We start from the raw sequence: 17687 nt of genomic DNA, 5'->3' as shown, positions 1-17687 counted from the left end.
TGCCATTTCGGCTGCTTCCTTAAAGCCTCAGGAGAAAATCCGTTATGATAATTATAAAGTTTATAAATTGAAAGTTGAAAATAAAACCCAATTATCTGTTATTGAATTGATTGAGGATATTCGTGAAAAGGTACAAAAGAATTTCCTTTAAACGGGTTATGTGTCTGGAAAAATACTAATGGTGTTCTATTCAATTTAAAGTATATGATCTGGAAGGAATACGATGCAGTCACAAAGGAAGTTGATATTATGGTTAATCCCAAAGAAATCTCCAATTTTGAGGATCTCTTGAAGGTCTATGGCTTCCAAGCCGAAATCTTTATCGATAATGTACAAGAGTAAGTAAAAGTGTATTAAAATGGAAATAATATTTTTCTGAGGTTGTGAATTATTATTGAATTTTTTGTCGGTATTACAATCTGAGGTTGTTGTTAAAAAATTAGAAAAGAAAAAAATCTTGAATAATATCTAAATATATTACCGATTTTATACATGAAATAATTTTGAAACAAAAAACAAATGGAATTGTGAATCCTACACATTTTAACTGAGCAGTTGAAGAAGTCAAAGAAAATCCTGGAAGATTCGGGCACTAGCATAGTCTCTGCTCTGCAAACATTTAGAGTATTCTGCATAGCAGCATTACGAGAAACCTTTTCTACTTGCAAATTTTCGTGACGTTGGTCCATAACTATGGACTGCGTCGTCTTTAAAAATTATAATGGACAGACGGATGTTAAGGTGGGTCTAGCATAGTCTCTGCTCTGCAAACATTTAGAGTATTCTGCATAGCAGCATTACGAGAAACCTTTTCTACTTGCAAATTTTCGTGACGTTGGTCCATAATCTTTAAAAATTATAATGGACAGACGGATGTTAAGGTGGGTCTAGTCCAATATTTCGCGACGTTACAAGCTCTTGGAGCCCTACAAAGCTATAACACTTTTACAACATAGTTGAGTAGGGTATAAAAACATTAAATTTCCAAAAATAATTAAAAATAAAACAGTCATACCTTACTTTTAATGATCTGTGAGTTCGGCTAATTTGTGCAGTATTTCAATATCATAAATCAAATGGTTAATAATCACAAACCCATAAACAAGCGATAACAATCAGAAGTGAGCTACTTACTATAACCTATCGTAAATAGCAGCTTGCACTCGACCATATAATTAATGACTATTTATGTTTGGCGCCAAAATCTTTAATTACTACTTCGATTATTACGATTAACTTCTATTTTTATTTACACTCTAAAATATACTATATTTTGCAGATTAATCGATGAAGAGGATAAGGCTGCCGAATTATCGCCCGATAATGGAGAACTAACATGGACTCGTTATTACGAATTGGAAGACATTGAAAAATGGTTGGATGGCATTTTGGACAAATACCCACAAGTCACCGAAGGTTTCGCCATTGGCAAATCATATGAAGGTCGTACCATTCGTGGTATTAAGATCTCATATAAGACTGGCAATCCTGGTATCTTCATTGAGTCAAATATTCATGCTCGTGAATGGATAACATCAGCCACCGCCACATGGTTCATCGATCAATTGTTGACCTCTACCGATCCTGAAGTGAGAAATTTGGCTGAAAACTATGATTGGTATATTATTCCTGTGTTCAATGTTGATGGTTTCGAATATACTCACAGAACTGTAAGTTGGAATTTTGAGAAGGATTTTTAATAGGTTATGATGTAAAGATACCATGTGGTCACTATATAGACCAATTGGACTTACTGAAGGTCTGTGGTATCTATGTAGACCATTTTCTCTTTATAAAAACCTGTGGTCGTTATATAGACCTAATGGTCTGAATATAGACCAATATCTCGTTACAAATAACTGTGTTCTCCATATAGACCAATTGTTCTTTATAAAAAGCTGTATTCTTTATATATACCAGATCGTCTATAAAAAGACTTATGGGACTATATAGACCAGCTGGTTTTTGAAATGATCTGCGGTCTCTATACAGACCTGTTGGTTGTACAGAGAACTGTGGTCTCTATATAGGCCAATTGGTATTTGTAAAAATATGTGGGCTCTATGTAGATCAATTGTTCTTTGTAAAGGCCTCTGGTCTTTTTAAAGACCTATGGCGTTTTTGAAGCCATATGGTATCTATACAGTCAAATTGTTCACTACATAGACCAATTGGTCTTTGCAAAGATCTGTGGTCACTATATGGAATTGGTATTTGTAAAGACCTGTTGTCTCTATATAGACCTATTGGTCTGTATTAAGGCCTGTGGTTTCCATCTGCCCTCATTTTCTGAATTATATATGCTACACTTTGTTGATTACTCATTTTGGTAATCTAATTTTATTCTCTGATTTTAGGATCGTATGTGGCGCAAGACTCGTCAACCTGTCTCAACCTCCAACTGTATTGGTACCGATCCCAATCGTAATTTTGCCTTCCAATGGATGGTAAACGGTGGTGCTTCCTCCAATCCCTGTTCCGAAACTTATGGTGGTCCAGAACCATGGTCTGAACCTGAAGTTAAAGCCCTGGCTGATTATGTTACCTCTATTAAGGATAAGATTAACATTTATTTGGCCTTCCATTCGTATGGCCAGTGGTTGCTGTCTCCCTATGGTCACACCACAACTGAATTCCCAGAAAACTATGATGACATTTTGGATATTGGTGAAGCTTTTAAAAATGCAATTTTGGAGTTGCCATATAAGACTGAATATGTACATGGTTCCACAGCGACTGTTTTGTGTAAGTATTTTGTTTGTGCATTTTCTTCGGTTTCTTTTTTATTTCATTTGTTTAATATTTCGGTACAGATGTTGCCTCTGGCTCCAGTGTCGATTGGGTTTTCAATGATTTGGATGTTAAAATTGGCTATACCATTGAGTTCCGTGACAAGGGTCGTTATGGTTTCATCTTACCTCCAGTACAAATTTTACCCAATTGCCAAGAATTAATGGCTGGTATGAAGGCCTTGGTATCGAAATCTAAAGCTTTGGGTTATGTGTAAAGTTGAATAATATGTTCATGTTTTTATTCTGTAAACTTAATTTATTATGCTTTTGTTAACGGCTCTCTTTTAAATATTTGAAATAAAACGAAACTAAATAATCAATTTTATATCTTATGTTAGAACAAAGAAGTTTGGAAACGCCAATAATGTTGCCAAATCGTATGTGTAAGTAGTACCCAGCTAATATTTTTTCCGAGGGCACGAATTCAGATTTTTATGAGCTTTCTCATTTTTCGAAATTTGCCGATTTCTCCAAAATATTCTTAGAAATTGGAACGATTTTCTTTCTGATTTCCACACACCATAGGTCATGCATGACAGCATTTGAAGTAGTATTAGTAATTTTGTGTCAATTTGAGAATGTATGTGTGAGCATTTTATGCCGTACTAAAATCAAAATCGTTTTGATTTTGAAAATGAACCCCTTTCAATCAGATGAATTTCGATAATTTTCAGAAACAAATTTTCGAGTAGAACCAGTAAGGAAAGTAGTAAAGTCGGACGGGCCGACTATATGATACCCTTCACCACTTTGAATATATTCAACAGATGAATCCTAACAGACGTCGCATTTTTAAATGACCAGCAAAATGGAATTGGATTCATAAACATGTCATTCTGCAACCTATACTAATTTTTTTTCATTTGGTCTGATATATAAGCTATATCTAAATCTGAACGATTTCAGCAAATTTAACACACATCATTCTAGACCTAATACATTCCGCTGTACCAAATTTCGTGCAAATCGGAAGATATTAAGGGACTTTGGTACATCATTTATCTTAAATTGGACGAAAATATATATGGGAGCTATATCTAAATCTGAACCGATTTCGCGAAACTTAAAACACATCATTCTACACTAAATACAGAACGCTATTCCAAATTTCGTGCAAATCGAATGATATATAGGGACTTTGGTGCACCATTTACATTTAATATGACGAAAATATATATGGGAGCTATATCTAAATCTGAACCGATTTTCATGAAACTTAGCACACATCATTCTAGGCCTAATTCATTACGCTGTGCCAAATTTCGTGCAAATCGAAAGATATATGGGGACTTTGGTGCACCATTTACATATATCGGACGAAAATATATATGGCAGCTATATCTAAATCTGAACCGATTTTCAGGAAACTTAACACACATCATTATATACTTTATTCATTACGCTGTGCCAAATTTCGTGAAAATCGAAAGATATATAGGGACTTTAGTGCAACATTTACATAAAATCGGACGAAACTATATATGGGAACTATATCTAAATCTGAACCGATTTTCAGGAAACTTAACACACATCATTTTATACTTCATTCATTACGCTGTGACAAATTTCGTGTAAATCGATATATAGGGACTTTGGTGGACCATTTACATAGAATCGGACGAAAATATATATGGGAGCTATATCTAAATCTAAACCGATTTTCAGGAAACTTAACACACATCATTCTATACCTCATTCATTACGCTGTGCCAAATTTCGTGCAAATCGAAAGGTATATAGGGACTTTGGTGCAACATTTACATAAAATCGGACGAAACTATATATGGGAGCTATATCTAAATCTGAACCGATTTTAATGAAACTTAGCACACATTATTCTAGGCCTAATTCATTACGCTCTGCCGAATTTCGTGCAAATCGAAAGATATATAGGGACTTTGTTGCACCATTTACCTTAAATCGGACGAAAATATATATGGGAGCTATATCTAAATCTGAACCGATTTTCTCCAAATGCAATGGGGTTCGTCCTTGAGCCAAATAAGTGAACTGTGCAAAACTTCATCCACATCTGATCATAAATGCGACCTGTACTTTGTTAACAAAAATACATGGACGAACGGTCATGCGTAAATCGACTCAAAAAGTGAGTCGATTTACGCATGGTGGAGGGTATAAAAAACAAATTAAAAATGTGTTTTCATTCGGGAAGTAGCATTAGTGAAATAACTGGTACAGATAGACTAGATAAGTAGCACAGACGGTTGAAATTGACTACTGCCAATGTCATTCGCATGTTAAATTCGTTACTCAAACGCATTGGTGGTAGTTCGGCGAGTAGTGCATCGTAATTCTGAGTAACTAATAATTTCGTTAGTCATTCGTTAGCTACACAAACTGCAGGTATACAACTTATTTCAAACAAATATAAATTGTAAATTGGTGTAGACGACATCGATATGTTTTGCCTCTCAATTGTATAATACCCCATTGCAAGGAGACATGGCCGGACTGTGACGCTTTTCAAGCTAGCTCCGAATATTTGTAATCAAATAAACATGAATAAAAAACAAGATTATCTATTCATTTTTATTGCAAACTCGGTACCCAGTGTCTGCACAGCTATCGAAAGATTTGGATTTATGATCATCAAAATTAGTAGAGTCATGTTTTACTTATCAATCAATTTTTCAATAGTATAAATGGTTTTATACTAACCATTGGACATTTAGTCATTTCTCTCACTTATGGCTAAATTGAGTTTGGTATTTTTGTTAGCCACTTTAGTGGTTAGCATTACGGCTGCTTCCTTAAAGCCTCAAGAGAAAATCCGTTACGATAATTACAAAGTTTATAAATTGTCCGTTGAAAACGAAACTCACTTATCAGTCATTGGATTGATGGAGGATATTCGTGAAAAGGTAAAAAAGGTGTCCCCTTAACTGAAAAAATCGTTCTGGACAATACTAATGAAAACCTTTCGTTTTGTTCAACGCCAATTTAAAGTATGTGATCTGGAAGGAATACGATGCAGCCACCAAGGAAGTTCATATTATGGTTAATCCCAAAGAAGTTGCAAATTTCGAAGAACTCTTGAAGGTATATGGTTTCCAAGCGGACATCTTTATCGATAATGTACAAGAGTAAGTACGAAGTGTTTTCGAATTTGTACCAATTAAATTGCAATATAATTATTAGTTACTGATTATTGTAAATGTGGTTGCAATTTAGTGCGGCCAGGTTTTGCGTTCATTACATCCAAAAATTAACTTAAAACAAAAGTCAATAGTGGAGAGTATAAAATGTTCGGCCCGGCCGAACTTAAGGCATTTTTCCCTTGTTCCTTCTGTACTCACATTTTGTGGACTTCAGTAAATTCTCCCCACCTCGGATCTTCGGGGGTCTTACGACGACGTTCAATGGTAAATACCTTAGCCTCTTCAGGGAAATTTGGTCTTGCTTCGGATCTTCGTCCAGCATGGATATAGCGAGCCGCAGTAATTGTAACGACTTTTTAGGAAGTTCCTCGAGCATTTGAAGCAGCGGTTGGCAAATTTTCTCACATCTTGTTAATCAGCTTTCCTATGGTTCAGAAAAGTACGGCTTTCAGATATTATGAAGTCGGGTGTTATTTGCAAAGGCTTTCACAGAGATATGGTCTGAACCGAGGGAAATTACGGGTTGACAGGTTTCTTCATTTATTAGCCCTAGTTCTAATACAGTGATGTTTTGCGAGGTGTAGCAATCTCTCCTTTTCCTTGTTGCTACCATCCTCGTTTACAGATGTTTGTTTTGTCTTTCATACCATCCAGCTGATGTTTCAATTGTAAATCTATAATTAATTCTATTTTTATTCACATAATTTCTTATTGCAAATTAATCGATGAGGAGGATAAGGCTGCCGAACTTATCGCCCGATAATGGAGAACTAACATGGACTCGCTATTATGAATTGGCAGATATTGAGAAATGGTTGGATGGCATTTTGGCCAAATACCCAAAGGTCACTGAAGGCTTCGCCATTGGCAAATCATATGAAGGTCGCACCATTCGAGGTATTAAGATTTCCTATAAGACAGGTAATCCTGGTATTTTCATTGAGTCAAACATTCATGCCCGTGAATGGATTACATCGGCCACCGCCACATGGTTTATCGACCATTTGTTGACTTCCACCGACCCTGAAGTGAGAAATTTGGCTGAAAACTACGATTGGTATATTATTCCGGTGTTCAATGTTGATGGTTTCGAATATACACACAGAACTGTAAGTTGGAATTTTGAAATGGAGGTTTAATAGGCTATGATGTAAAGACACAATGTGGTCACTATATAGAACAATTGGACTTACTAAAGACCTGTAATATCTATGTAGACCATTTGCTCTTTATAAAAACCTGTGATCAATATATAGACCAATTGCTCTTTATAAAAACCTGTGGTCTCTATAGAGACCAATTGATCTTTATAAAGATGTAGACCAATTGATCTCTATAAAGACCTGTGCTGAGTATGTGGACGAATTGGTCTCTATAACCAGTAAGGAAAGTAGTAAAGTCGGACGGGGCCGACTATATGATACCCTTCACCACTTTGGGTATATTCAACCGATGAATCCTAAGAGTTGTCTCATTTTTAAAGGACCAGTAAAATAAAATTGGATCCATAAACATGTCATTCTGCAACCTATACTAAATTTGTGCAACATATACTAAATTACTTAATTTAAAATCGGACGTAAATATACATAAAAGCTATATCAAAATCTAAACCGATTTCATTGGAACTTGTCCCAGGTCATGTTATACTAATTTCAGTATGTTTTGTGCATATCAGAAACATTTTAAGATCTTGGTGCATAATTTACTAAAAATCGGGAGCTCTATCCAAATTAGAGCCGATTTCACCAAAACTTTCCAAATTTTAGGGACTTTGATAAAGAATGATATATAAGGACTTTGGTATACCATTTAATTAAGTCGGTCGAAAATATATGTGGGAGCTATATTTAAATCTGAACCGATTTGCATGAAACTTAACACGCAACGTTCTAGACTTAATTCAGTACGCTATGTCAAATTTCGTGCAAATCGACGGATATATAGGGGCTTTGGTGCACTATTTACCTAAAATCGGACGAAAATATATGTGGGAGCAATATTTAAATCCGAACCGATTTTCATTAAATTCAACACGCATCGGCTTTGGTGCACTATTTACCTAAAATCGGACGAAAATATATATGGGAGCTATATCTAAATCTTAAACGATTTTCTTTTTGTTTTTGCAAAATTTTTTACACATCACGAAGTTTTACACACATTTTTCTAGATTTAATTCAGTACTTTGGTGCACCATTTACTTTAAATCGGACGAAGCTATATATGGGAGCTATATCTAAATCTGAACCGATTTTCTCGAAACTTGGCACACATCGTTCTGGACCTAATTTAGTACTCTATGTCAAATTTCATGCAAATCGAAGGATGTAGAGAGACTTTGTTGCGCAATTTAAGAAAAAGTCTGCTCTAATTGTTTATACAGGATATCGAAGCTAAGCTTCGTAGGTGTTATTTTTTATTGAAAACATTGGATTCATGATTTGAAGAATTTATTACCATAGACATCTGACTCTCTCCATTCTCCTATTATTCTCTGATTTTAGGATCGTATGTGGCGCAAAACTCGCCAACCAGTCTCCACCTCCAACTGCATTGGTACCGATCCCAATCGTAATTTCGCTTACCAATGAATGGTAAACGGTGGTGCCTCATCCAATCCCTGTTCTGAAACTTATGGCGGTCCAGAACCATGGTCTGAACCTGAAGTTAAAGCCTTAGCCGATTATGTGGCTTCACTTCAATTCATATGGCCAGTGGTTCTTGTCTCCCTATGGTTATACTACAACTGAATTCCCTGAAAACCAGAGCGACCTTTTGGCTATTGGTGAAGCCTTTAGAAATGCTATTTTAGAGCTGCCTTATAAGACGGAATATGTACATGGTCCCGCATCGACTGTTTTGTGTAAGTATTTAGGTTAGGATTTTAATGATCTGTGTTTATTTAATAAGTTTATTTTTCTATATAGATGTCACCGCTGGTTCCAGTATCGATTGGGTATACAATGATTTAGATGTTAAGGTTGCCTATACCATTGAATTCCGTGACAAGGGTCGTTTTGGTTTCATCTTGCCTCCTGCACAAATCATACCCAACTGCCAGGAATTAATGGCTGGCATGAAAACCTTGGTATCGAAATCAAAAGCTTTGGGTTATGTGTAAAATTGTATAAAATATAATTGTTTATTTAATAGATTCATTTTTGTTGTTGTTGTTTTTGTTAACGACTCTCATTAAAATATTTGATATAAGACGATAGTAAATCATCAATTTTATAACCTAAATTAGTAGTACAGAGTAGTTTGGAAGCGCCAATCATGTTGCCAAATCGTATGTGGAAATAAGTATTACCGGAACTCCAGAAACTTAAATCAGCATAACCGTAGGAGAGTAGGACATCCTGAAAAACAATAAAAATAGTAAAAGTGTAAGAAAAAAATCATTATCAGAAATCTTCACTTCGAAACTGAGGCACTGGAAAATGCGACCCCAGAAAAAACAGTTTTTGTAAAACGTTCAACCGATCTGAACTTTCTGCCAGAAAATTGTCCCATTACAATCCTTTACTCACCTTCGTTGCGGGATCAATGACATGAAATCCCTTCCGATTAATAGCCAACAATATGGTCGGTGGCAAACTATCATCATTCGATTGTTGAACGACAAAAAATGTCGAACCAAACATTTGCTGTTCGCCTAAAATCGAAAGAAACTTTTGCGCTGCAGAAGTTTCATCTGCCACACCCTGAAGTAACAGCTCCTTTAGTTGACTTGCAATTTGAGTTTTCCAATCTTGAGATTTTTGTTGCCGTATTAATTCTTCCGGCAGGAGGAATGGTAAAATTTCATTTGGTCTTTGTAGCGGTACAATATTTTGACCATATTCTGTTATGTATATCAATGACGCCAGCGTCACTGCTTGATTTTTAGAGATTTTATAATAGCCTGCCAAATACTTCGGTACTTCCTGAGGAAAATGGAATATAACATCGGCATTGGCATCTTTGCCAGTTTGCGAACTAAGCCATAACTTTTTCATGAAATACAATAAATATGGAGTGGATTTTTGTATATCCACCGAACGTGATGGGATATTCTGCATAATCCATTGCATTAGTTCGGTAACGAAATCGAAAATAAATTCATTTTCTGGCAGTGAGAAGACGCGATCGCCGACTTTGACAAACAAACTAAAGCCATCAAGATTTTTCAACTGCAAACGTTTGCCAATGGATTGGACCAGATCTCGGCCTCGTGTAAACGATTCGATTTCAAATGCTTCCACAGTGTTGTCAGGGAAATAAATCTGAAAAAAAACAATTTAATTATTCAAAATTTTAAATATATTTTTCCTCTTCCCCCTCACCTTGTGATAAATGTGCATAAAACGATTTTGTATACCCTCCACCTCGATAACATATGGTGGATGTTTCCTCTGACCATTGCCAAGAGTTCGTCGAACCCGTCGGAGGCATTCGGCGGCAAGAACATGTGTTCGAGTTTTCAAGAAATCCATTAATTCCTTCATAACCATTGGTGAGGGATATGTAATTCCCGTGGCCAAATACATTAGATCCCAACCTCGTTCTTCGCTATAATTTCCTGGGTTATCAGTCAATTGTTTCATTATCTGGCAATAGAGTTCATCTCGTAGTAGGGCATGCTGCAGTGCAGGTTGGAAAATCAAATCCGTGTTGATTTGTTGTTTACCACTTGGTACATCGCCCATATACTAGAAAATAATAATAGAAATGTTTATAAAATTTTAATAATGAATAAGAAGTAAAAAATTTCATTAAGTTCGGCTGGGTCGAAATGGGAAATTATTGAAAAAATTTTTTAGGGAAATTTTCTACTCAACGAGAATCCAAAATATAAAACTATAGCCAATTTGGTTGAAACTCGTGTCCATACTCCCTAAAATACCAAAAGTGAATCATAATTTTAATTAAAAAGATTTTCCAGCCAGTCAGAACCGAAAACCCAAATTACAGCTGATTAGGTTCAAAAAGGAGCCCAAAGACACGTTGCAGCGTATCGTGAAGTTCTGGATGACAAGCAAGCATATGTCTGGTATCGTGCAGTCCATTTGGGCTAATACAAATTGAGTCGGCTACACCATCCTCATCTTAGTTGAATCTTTGATGAACCCTCATGCTTCAGTCCCGGATTACAGTGTCTGTGGGATTGTCATTCATTCTTACATTGATATAGGGGTTCTTTCTTGTAACATAGGACCTCTCTCCCTCTATACCATTAAGATATGTTCTTTCGAGTTTGGTTTAGAACAATTCCACTGCCACTGGAGGCACCCTGTCACAGTTCTCACAACACACAGAACATATAGTTTAACTATTTTCGGAGAGTTCTTCCTTGGGTCTTCGATATATTGTTTCTATATTCCACATACGACTGCCGTCAACACATCTTAGACTTTTCTATATCCTCGAACAGTTTTTGGTTTAGGCCTGATATATGTGTGGTTCTGGCGTATTGTGTCGTTGTAGTGCTGTATATCTTCCGAAAAAAAATTGCGTTAGACAACTGGAAACTTGGATATCATCAGATGGAGGATTAGTACATCAGGCGTCTTTTCTACTGGGGGTCGAAAAAAATCCTGAGATATTTACCTCTTCTGGCATTCTTGACTTCGCTTTAGTAGCGGGACAACCGTACCCAATTTACAGGCTTCAGAAACAATGTAAATAGAATGACGTGTGCTATGTTTCGTGAAAATCGATTCAGATTTAGATAACTCCCATATATAGTTTCGCCCGATTTTAGATAAACGGTGCATCAAAGTCCCTGTAAATCTTTTCATTTGGACGAAATTTGTCATCGCGTATTAAATTAAGTCTAGAATGGCGTGTGCTATGTTTCGTGAAAATCGATTCAGATTTAGATAACTCCCGTATATAGTTTCGTCCGATTTTAATTAAATGGTGGACCAAAGTCCCTGAAAATCATTAGATTTGCACGAATTTTCGCATAGCGTACTGAATTAAGGCTAGAATGACTTGTGTTAAGTTTCGTTAAACTCGGTTCAGATTTAGATCTAGCTCCTGTATATATTTCCGCCCGATTTTAGGTAAATAGCGGGCCAAAGTGCCTGCAAATCTTTTCATTTGCACGAATTTTGGCATAGCGTACTAAATTAAGTCTAGAATAATGTGTGCAAAGTTCCGTGAAAATCGGTTCAGATTTAGGTATAGCTCCCATATATATTTTCGTCCCATTTTATGTAAATGCTGCACCAAAGCCCGGTATATCTTTCGGTGTTAGTATAGCATACTGAATTATGTCTAGAATGATGTGTGCAAAGTTTCGTGAAAATCGGATCAGATTTACAAACACCTCCTATATATATTTTCGTCCGATTTTAAGTAAATGGTGCACTAAAGACCCCTAGCTAGGCCGATTGACACAACAAACTTAAGTTTATATAAATTAATCTCTGGCTGATTTCCTTGAAATCGGTTCAGATATAGATATATCACAGCTTCCATATATAATTTCGACTTATTCATGTTTATTGTACACCAAATTATCAATGGGTGTTTGATTGAGGTTAAATTTTAAACAGTGCAGCATACCGAATAGCGTGTGTCAAGTTTGCTTTAAATCGATTTACAAAATTCAGCATAGGTTGCAGAATGTCATGTGTAGGGATTGATGTTAGTCGGTTTAGATAGAGATTAAGATCACATATTTAAGTTCGTTCAATTTCAATATTCCTTCGAAAAGGCGACGTCTTTTTGGATACATACGTAGAATATACCAAAAGTGGTGAAGGGTATCATATAGTCGGCCCAGTCCGACTTTACTACTTTCCTTACTGGTTTATTATATTTTTGTTAGTTGTTGTTTTTAACAGTGCTCGCGAGTATTCGCGAACATTTGTGTTTTGAGTTTTTCAAAAGAATGTTCTTCAGCAACAAATGCTCGCGAACGAACGAATTGCAAATGCATGTTTATTCATTGTAACTTTATCATTAATAAACCAGTAAGGAAAGTAGTAAAGTCGGACGGGGCCGACTATATGATACCCTTCACCAGTATGGGTATATTAAACAGGACTATTAACATGAAATTGGATGAAATAAAATATGTGATATTTATCTAAATGTGAATCTACCTAGATCTATCCATAAAGTATGTAAATCGACTTCAAACAAATATAAATAGGTCATCCGTTGGGCTATGTCTGTCAAATTTCGTGCAAATCGATGATATACAGGGACTTTGGAGCACCATTTACATGAAATCGGACGAAACTATATATGGGAGTTATATCTAAATCTGGACCGATTTTCACGAAACTTGGCAGACATCATTCTAGACCTAATTGATTAGGCTGTACCAAATTTCGTGCAAATCGAAAGATATATAAGGACTTTGGGGGCACCATTTGCATGAAATCGGACGAAACTATATATGGGAGGTATATCTAAATCTGAACCGATTTTCTCAAAACTTGGCAGAAATCACTCTAGGCTCAATTCAGTACGTTATGCCAAATTTCGTGCAAATCGAAAGATATATAGGGACTTTGGGGCACCGTTTACATGAAATCGGACGAAACTATATATGGGAGCTATATCTAAATCTGAACCGATTTTCACGAAACTTGGCAGACATCATTCTAGGCTCAATTAAGTACGTTATGCCAAATTTCGTGCAAATCGAAAGATATATAGCGACTTTGGTCCACCATTTACATGAAATCGGACGAAACTATACATGGTAGCTATATCTAAATCTGGACCGATTTTCTCGAAACTTGGCAGACATAATTCTAGGCTCAATTCAGTACGTTATGCCAAATTTGGTGCAAATCGAAAGATATATAGGGACTTTGGAGCACCATTTACATGAAATCGGACGAAACTATATATGGGAGCTATATCTAAATCTGAACCGATTTTCACGAAACTTGGCAGAAATCATTCTAGACCTAATTGATTAGGCTGTACCAAATTTCGTGCAAATCGAAAGATATATAAGGACTTTGGGGGCACCATTTGCATGAAATCGGACGAAACTATATATGGGAGGTATATCTAAATCTGAACCGATTTTCTCAAAACTTGGCAGAAATCACTCTAGGCTCAATTCAGTACGTTATGCCAAATTTCGTGCATATCGAAAGATATATAGGGACTTTGGGGCACCATTTACATGAAATCGGACGAAACTATATATGGGAGCTATATCTAAATCTGAACCGATTTTCACGAAACTTGGCAGACATCATTCTAGGCTCAATTAAGTACGTTATGCCAAATTTCGTGCAAATCGAAAGATATATAGCGACTTTGGTCCACCATTTACATGAAATCGGACGAAACTATACATGGGAGCTATATCTAAATCTGGACCGATTTTCTCGAAACTTGGCAGACATAATTCTAGGCTCAATTCAGTACGTTATGCAAAATTTGGTGCAAATCGAAAGATATATAGGGACTTTGGAGCACCATTTACATGAAATCGGACGAAACTATATATGGGAGCTATATCTAAATCTGAACCGATTTTCACGAAACTTGGCAGAAATCATTCTAGACCTAATTGATTAGGCTGTACCAAATTTCGTGCAAATCGAAAGATATATAGCGACTTTGGTCCACCATTTACATGAAATCGGACGGAACTATATATGGGAGCTATATCTAAATCTGGACCGATTTTCTCGAAACTTGGCAGACATCATTCAAGGCTCAACTCAGTACGTTATGCCAAATTTCGTGCAAATCGAAAGATATATAGGGACTTTGGGGCACCATTTACATGAAATCGGACGAAACTATACATGGGAGCTATATCTAAATCTGGACCGATTTTTTCGAAACTTGGCAGACATAATTCTATGCTCAATTCAGTACGTCATGCCAAATTTGGTGCAAATCGAAAGATATATAGGGACTTTGGAGCACCATTTACCTGAAATCGGACGAAACTATATATGGGAGCTATATCTAAATCTGGACCGATTTTTTCGAAATTTGGCAGACATCATTCTAGGCTCAATTCAGTACATCATGCCAAATTTGGTGCAAATCGAAAGATATATAGGGACTTTGGAGCACCATTTACCTGAAATCGGACGAAACTATATGGGAGCTATATCTAAATCGGGACCGATTTTCACGAAACTTGGCAGACATCATTCTAGACCTAATTGATTAGGCTGTACCAAATTTCGTGCAAATCGAAAGATATATAGGGACCGTTTACATTAAATCGGTTAAATATATATATGGGAGCTATATCTAAATCTGAACCGATTTTTCCCAATTTCAATAGGGTTCGTCCTTGGGCCGAATAAGTGACCTATGCCAAATTTCATCTAAATCGGATTATAAATGCGACCTGTACTTTGTTTACAATTTAACACCAACAGACGGACAGACGGACAGACGGACGGACGGAAACATGCATAAATCGACTCAGAAAGTGATTCTATGCATATTCTCAAAAGGAACTATGGGTCTATGAAAACATTTGAATTCTCGCCGTGAGCATTCGTGAGAAAGAGAGTATTTTAATCATTCTTCGCACCCTGGTTTCGAATGACATATGGTAGAGTTGGACAACCTGATTCCTGTTCGATATTTGGTTTAGTTCCCTCCAAAAACCATTGATGTAGTTATTCATTTAGTTCAATAGTTCATTTTACTTCTATCGTTCACATCATTTTATTCGATCAATGAGCGGGAAGATCGATGAACGATGTAATCAAAAGGAACTTTGTGAACGACATCAAAAAAGAAACGCCTGGAGCAAAAGAAACTAGGTGAATGAATGTGCCGGATATATTACCAATCGCTCTTTCTGGAGAACAATTTCTTTGAATTATTTCGTTTCGGAACAACCCAACTCTGAAACACATCCTTCACAAATTATTGTGGTAGATCCTAGCCGCAGGTGGCTAGTGGCGGCATGCAGCAATGATAATTTTCCAGAATCTGTTCTTCGCTACCTCAGAATTTGAATTGTTCAGCTTTTAGAAGCGGTGATGTTGAAAACGCTGCCAAAATTGACAAAGTGCTTTACAGGAAATTATGGCGTACAAAGGATCAGGTGTTCTATTAGGAATACGATGATGGACAGGTGGTCTATGCCAGAGCAAATGACGGGTTGTTAAACTCCTCATTCGCCGGGGAGCTATACATTTGCTCGGGTTGTGCTGTACCCCTCTTATTATTATGTAGGACACAGTATACATGAAACCAGGTATTATTACACGTGCTCCATAACTTCAATACATTTATCGGCATGTGCCTTTCTTTGAAATTTACAATAATTCTAATTCACTTCGCAGTACGATACGGATATATGTTTCACTTTTTCATGCCGAAGGGGTCGACTTCAGACGTAAACGAATTACGAGTGACGAAGATGTGTAGATCGTCCTTAGTCTTGGTTGCTGGTAAAAGTTAACAGCACCACGCTCATAGACAGCTGCCCACTCATGCTGGAACTATACTATGCTGCAGCGACATCCGATGTAATGGAAGTTCCTCGATCACAGTGTAAAAAAGTAATTCCCGAATGTATTCACTTACCTTTAAAATATTCTGAAACATTGTAACAGCCATGTCGAATTGTTCATAGTCCTGCTGTAATTGTTTCAATAATGGTGCCTTTAATAAAACACGAGAATGCCTCCATAACTCGTCCGTATCCGAACGAATTGTATGCAATCCTGATGAAGTGGAACCTCTGCGAGTACTGCAATAAAAAGTGAATATTTTAACACAAATTGGCATAATATTTCCACTTTAAACGAACCTTAAATTATTACTACGAAAATGTTCCTGAGCAAATTTACTCAAGTTGTGCATTTTTAAACGCTGTATTGTGTTGTACTTCGAGCGTATGGGTTTTTGTGGTACACTTTCTAACATATCACGATAGATTTTCAAAATCTTTTCCGAAGGTTTTGTTAGACACGCTACTACCACAACAGCTTTAGGTGAAAATTCTCCTTGCATATTGTTGCAGTAGCCCGTGAATGTTTGATTTTCGTTTTCCATAATTTGTGAACCTGTCACACCATTGCGCAATTCAATAAGATCACCTTTTTGTAATGCCAATCCTTGTTTACTATTTGGCAACTCATCGGCAGGGTTCACCTTATCCAAGGCAATACAATAACGTGATCTCTTTTTCAAATTATCCACCATGTACGTAATAAGACGTTCTACATCTTTTGCTTCGTAACATTTGAAAGTGAAATTTTCCTTTTGTATTGTTTCCAAGTGTAAACTATCCACAGGATTACTTTCATCTGTTGTACTGTAGACTTTGGAAATTTCAGCATAGGAGAGTTCTGCCAAAACTTGTTCCATTTCATCAATAAAATAAACTCCATTGGAATTTATGGCTATAACAATTTGATCTGTTTGAAGTTGTGGTCCCTCAACACGTACAGCTTCATAGAATCGAGAGAAAAGCATGGGCCACGTTAGATGTGCATAGAGACAGATATCTTCAATAGCTGTTTGTTTGGGTGCTTTGATTTTAACATATTCATGCTTCTCATATGTATCACGTATCAAATTCGCCCATGTTTGAATGGATTTTTCACCAGCTATGAGTAATTCTTTGGGAACACTTTGTGATATAAATTCGCGAAGAATCTGGAAAGGAAAAGTTCAAGTTTAATAAAAATACGTAAGTAGTAGAAAACTAAATTGAATCGTTATGTAGCAGAAGTGGGTTAAAACAAGTGAGCTGAACAAGGGATTTTATTATAGTCCATGGAGTCGGTTTAAAAGATTTGAAGGAATATTTTGTGGCCGAGCATAA

At 36.4% G+C, this 17687-nt stretch overlaps 2 protein-coding genes and 1 pseudogene across 2 annotated transcripts in view; 2 read left to right on the top strand and 1 right to left on the bottom strand.

Annotated features, from left to right (window-relative positions):
* Nucleotides 1–201: 201 nt before the first annotated feature.
* LOC133323222 (zinc carboxypeptidase-like) lies at nucleotides 202–3007 on the top strand. The gene is made up of 4 exons (XM_061532181.1): nucleotides 202–338; nucleotides 1280–1670; nucleotides 2358–2745; nucleotides 2814–3007. Exons 1-4 carry the CDS (start codon nucleotides 205–207, stop codon nucleotides 3005–3007), a joined length of 1107 nt encoding a protein of 368 aa, XP_061388165.1. The 5' UTR covers nucleotides 202–204.
* Nucleotides 3008–5638: 2631 nt separating this feature from the next.
* LOC133323231 (zinc carboxypeptidase-like) lies at nucleotides 5639–9035 on the top strand (annotated as a pseudogene).
* Nucleotides 9036–9048: 13 nt separating this feature from the next.
* LOC133323192 (myosin-VIIa-like) overlaps nucleotides 9049–17687 on the bottom strand; it is a gene marked incomplete at its 3' end in the record, with an annotated part of 51695 nt that continues 43056 nt past the window's right edge. Inside the window, exons 10-15 of the mRNA XM_061532147.1 lie at nucleotides 16668–17518; nucleotides 16442–16598; nucleotides 10240–10605; nucleotides 9445–10179; nucleotides 9099–9273; nucleotides 9049–9053 (exon numbers count right to left, since the gene is read on the bottom strand). Of these exons, the coding sequence (XP_061388131.1) occupies nucleotides 9049–9053; nucleotides 9099–9273; nucleotides 9445–10179; nucleotides 10240–10605; nucleotides 16442–16598; nucleotides 16668–17518 (2289 nt within the window). The remainder of the gene's footprint in view (nucleotides 9054–9098; nucleotides 9274–9444; nucleotides 10180–10239; nucleotides 10606–16441; nucleotides 16599–16667; nucleotides 17519–17687) is intronic.

The sequence above is a fragment of the Musca vetustissima genome, unplaced genomic scaffold, assembly GCF_032173495.1.
Source record: "Musca vetustissima isolate MV318-11 ecotype Yass unplaced genomic scaffold, APGP_CSIRO_Mvet_v1 utg8163, whole genome shotgun sequence".
Lineage (NCBI taxonomy): Eukaryota > Metazoa > Arthropoda > Insecta > Diptera > Muscidae > Musca > Musca vetustissima.
Note: the sequence above shows the minus strand (reverse complement) of the source record. Positions and strands in the feature narration are given on the sequence as shown.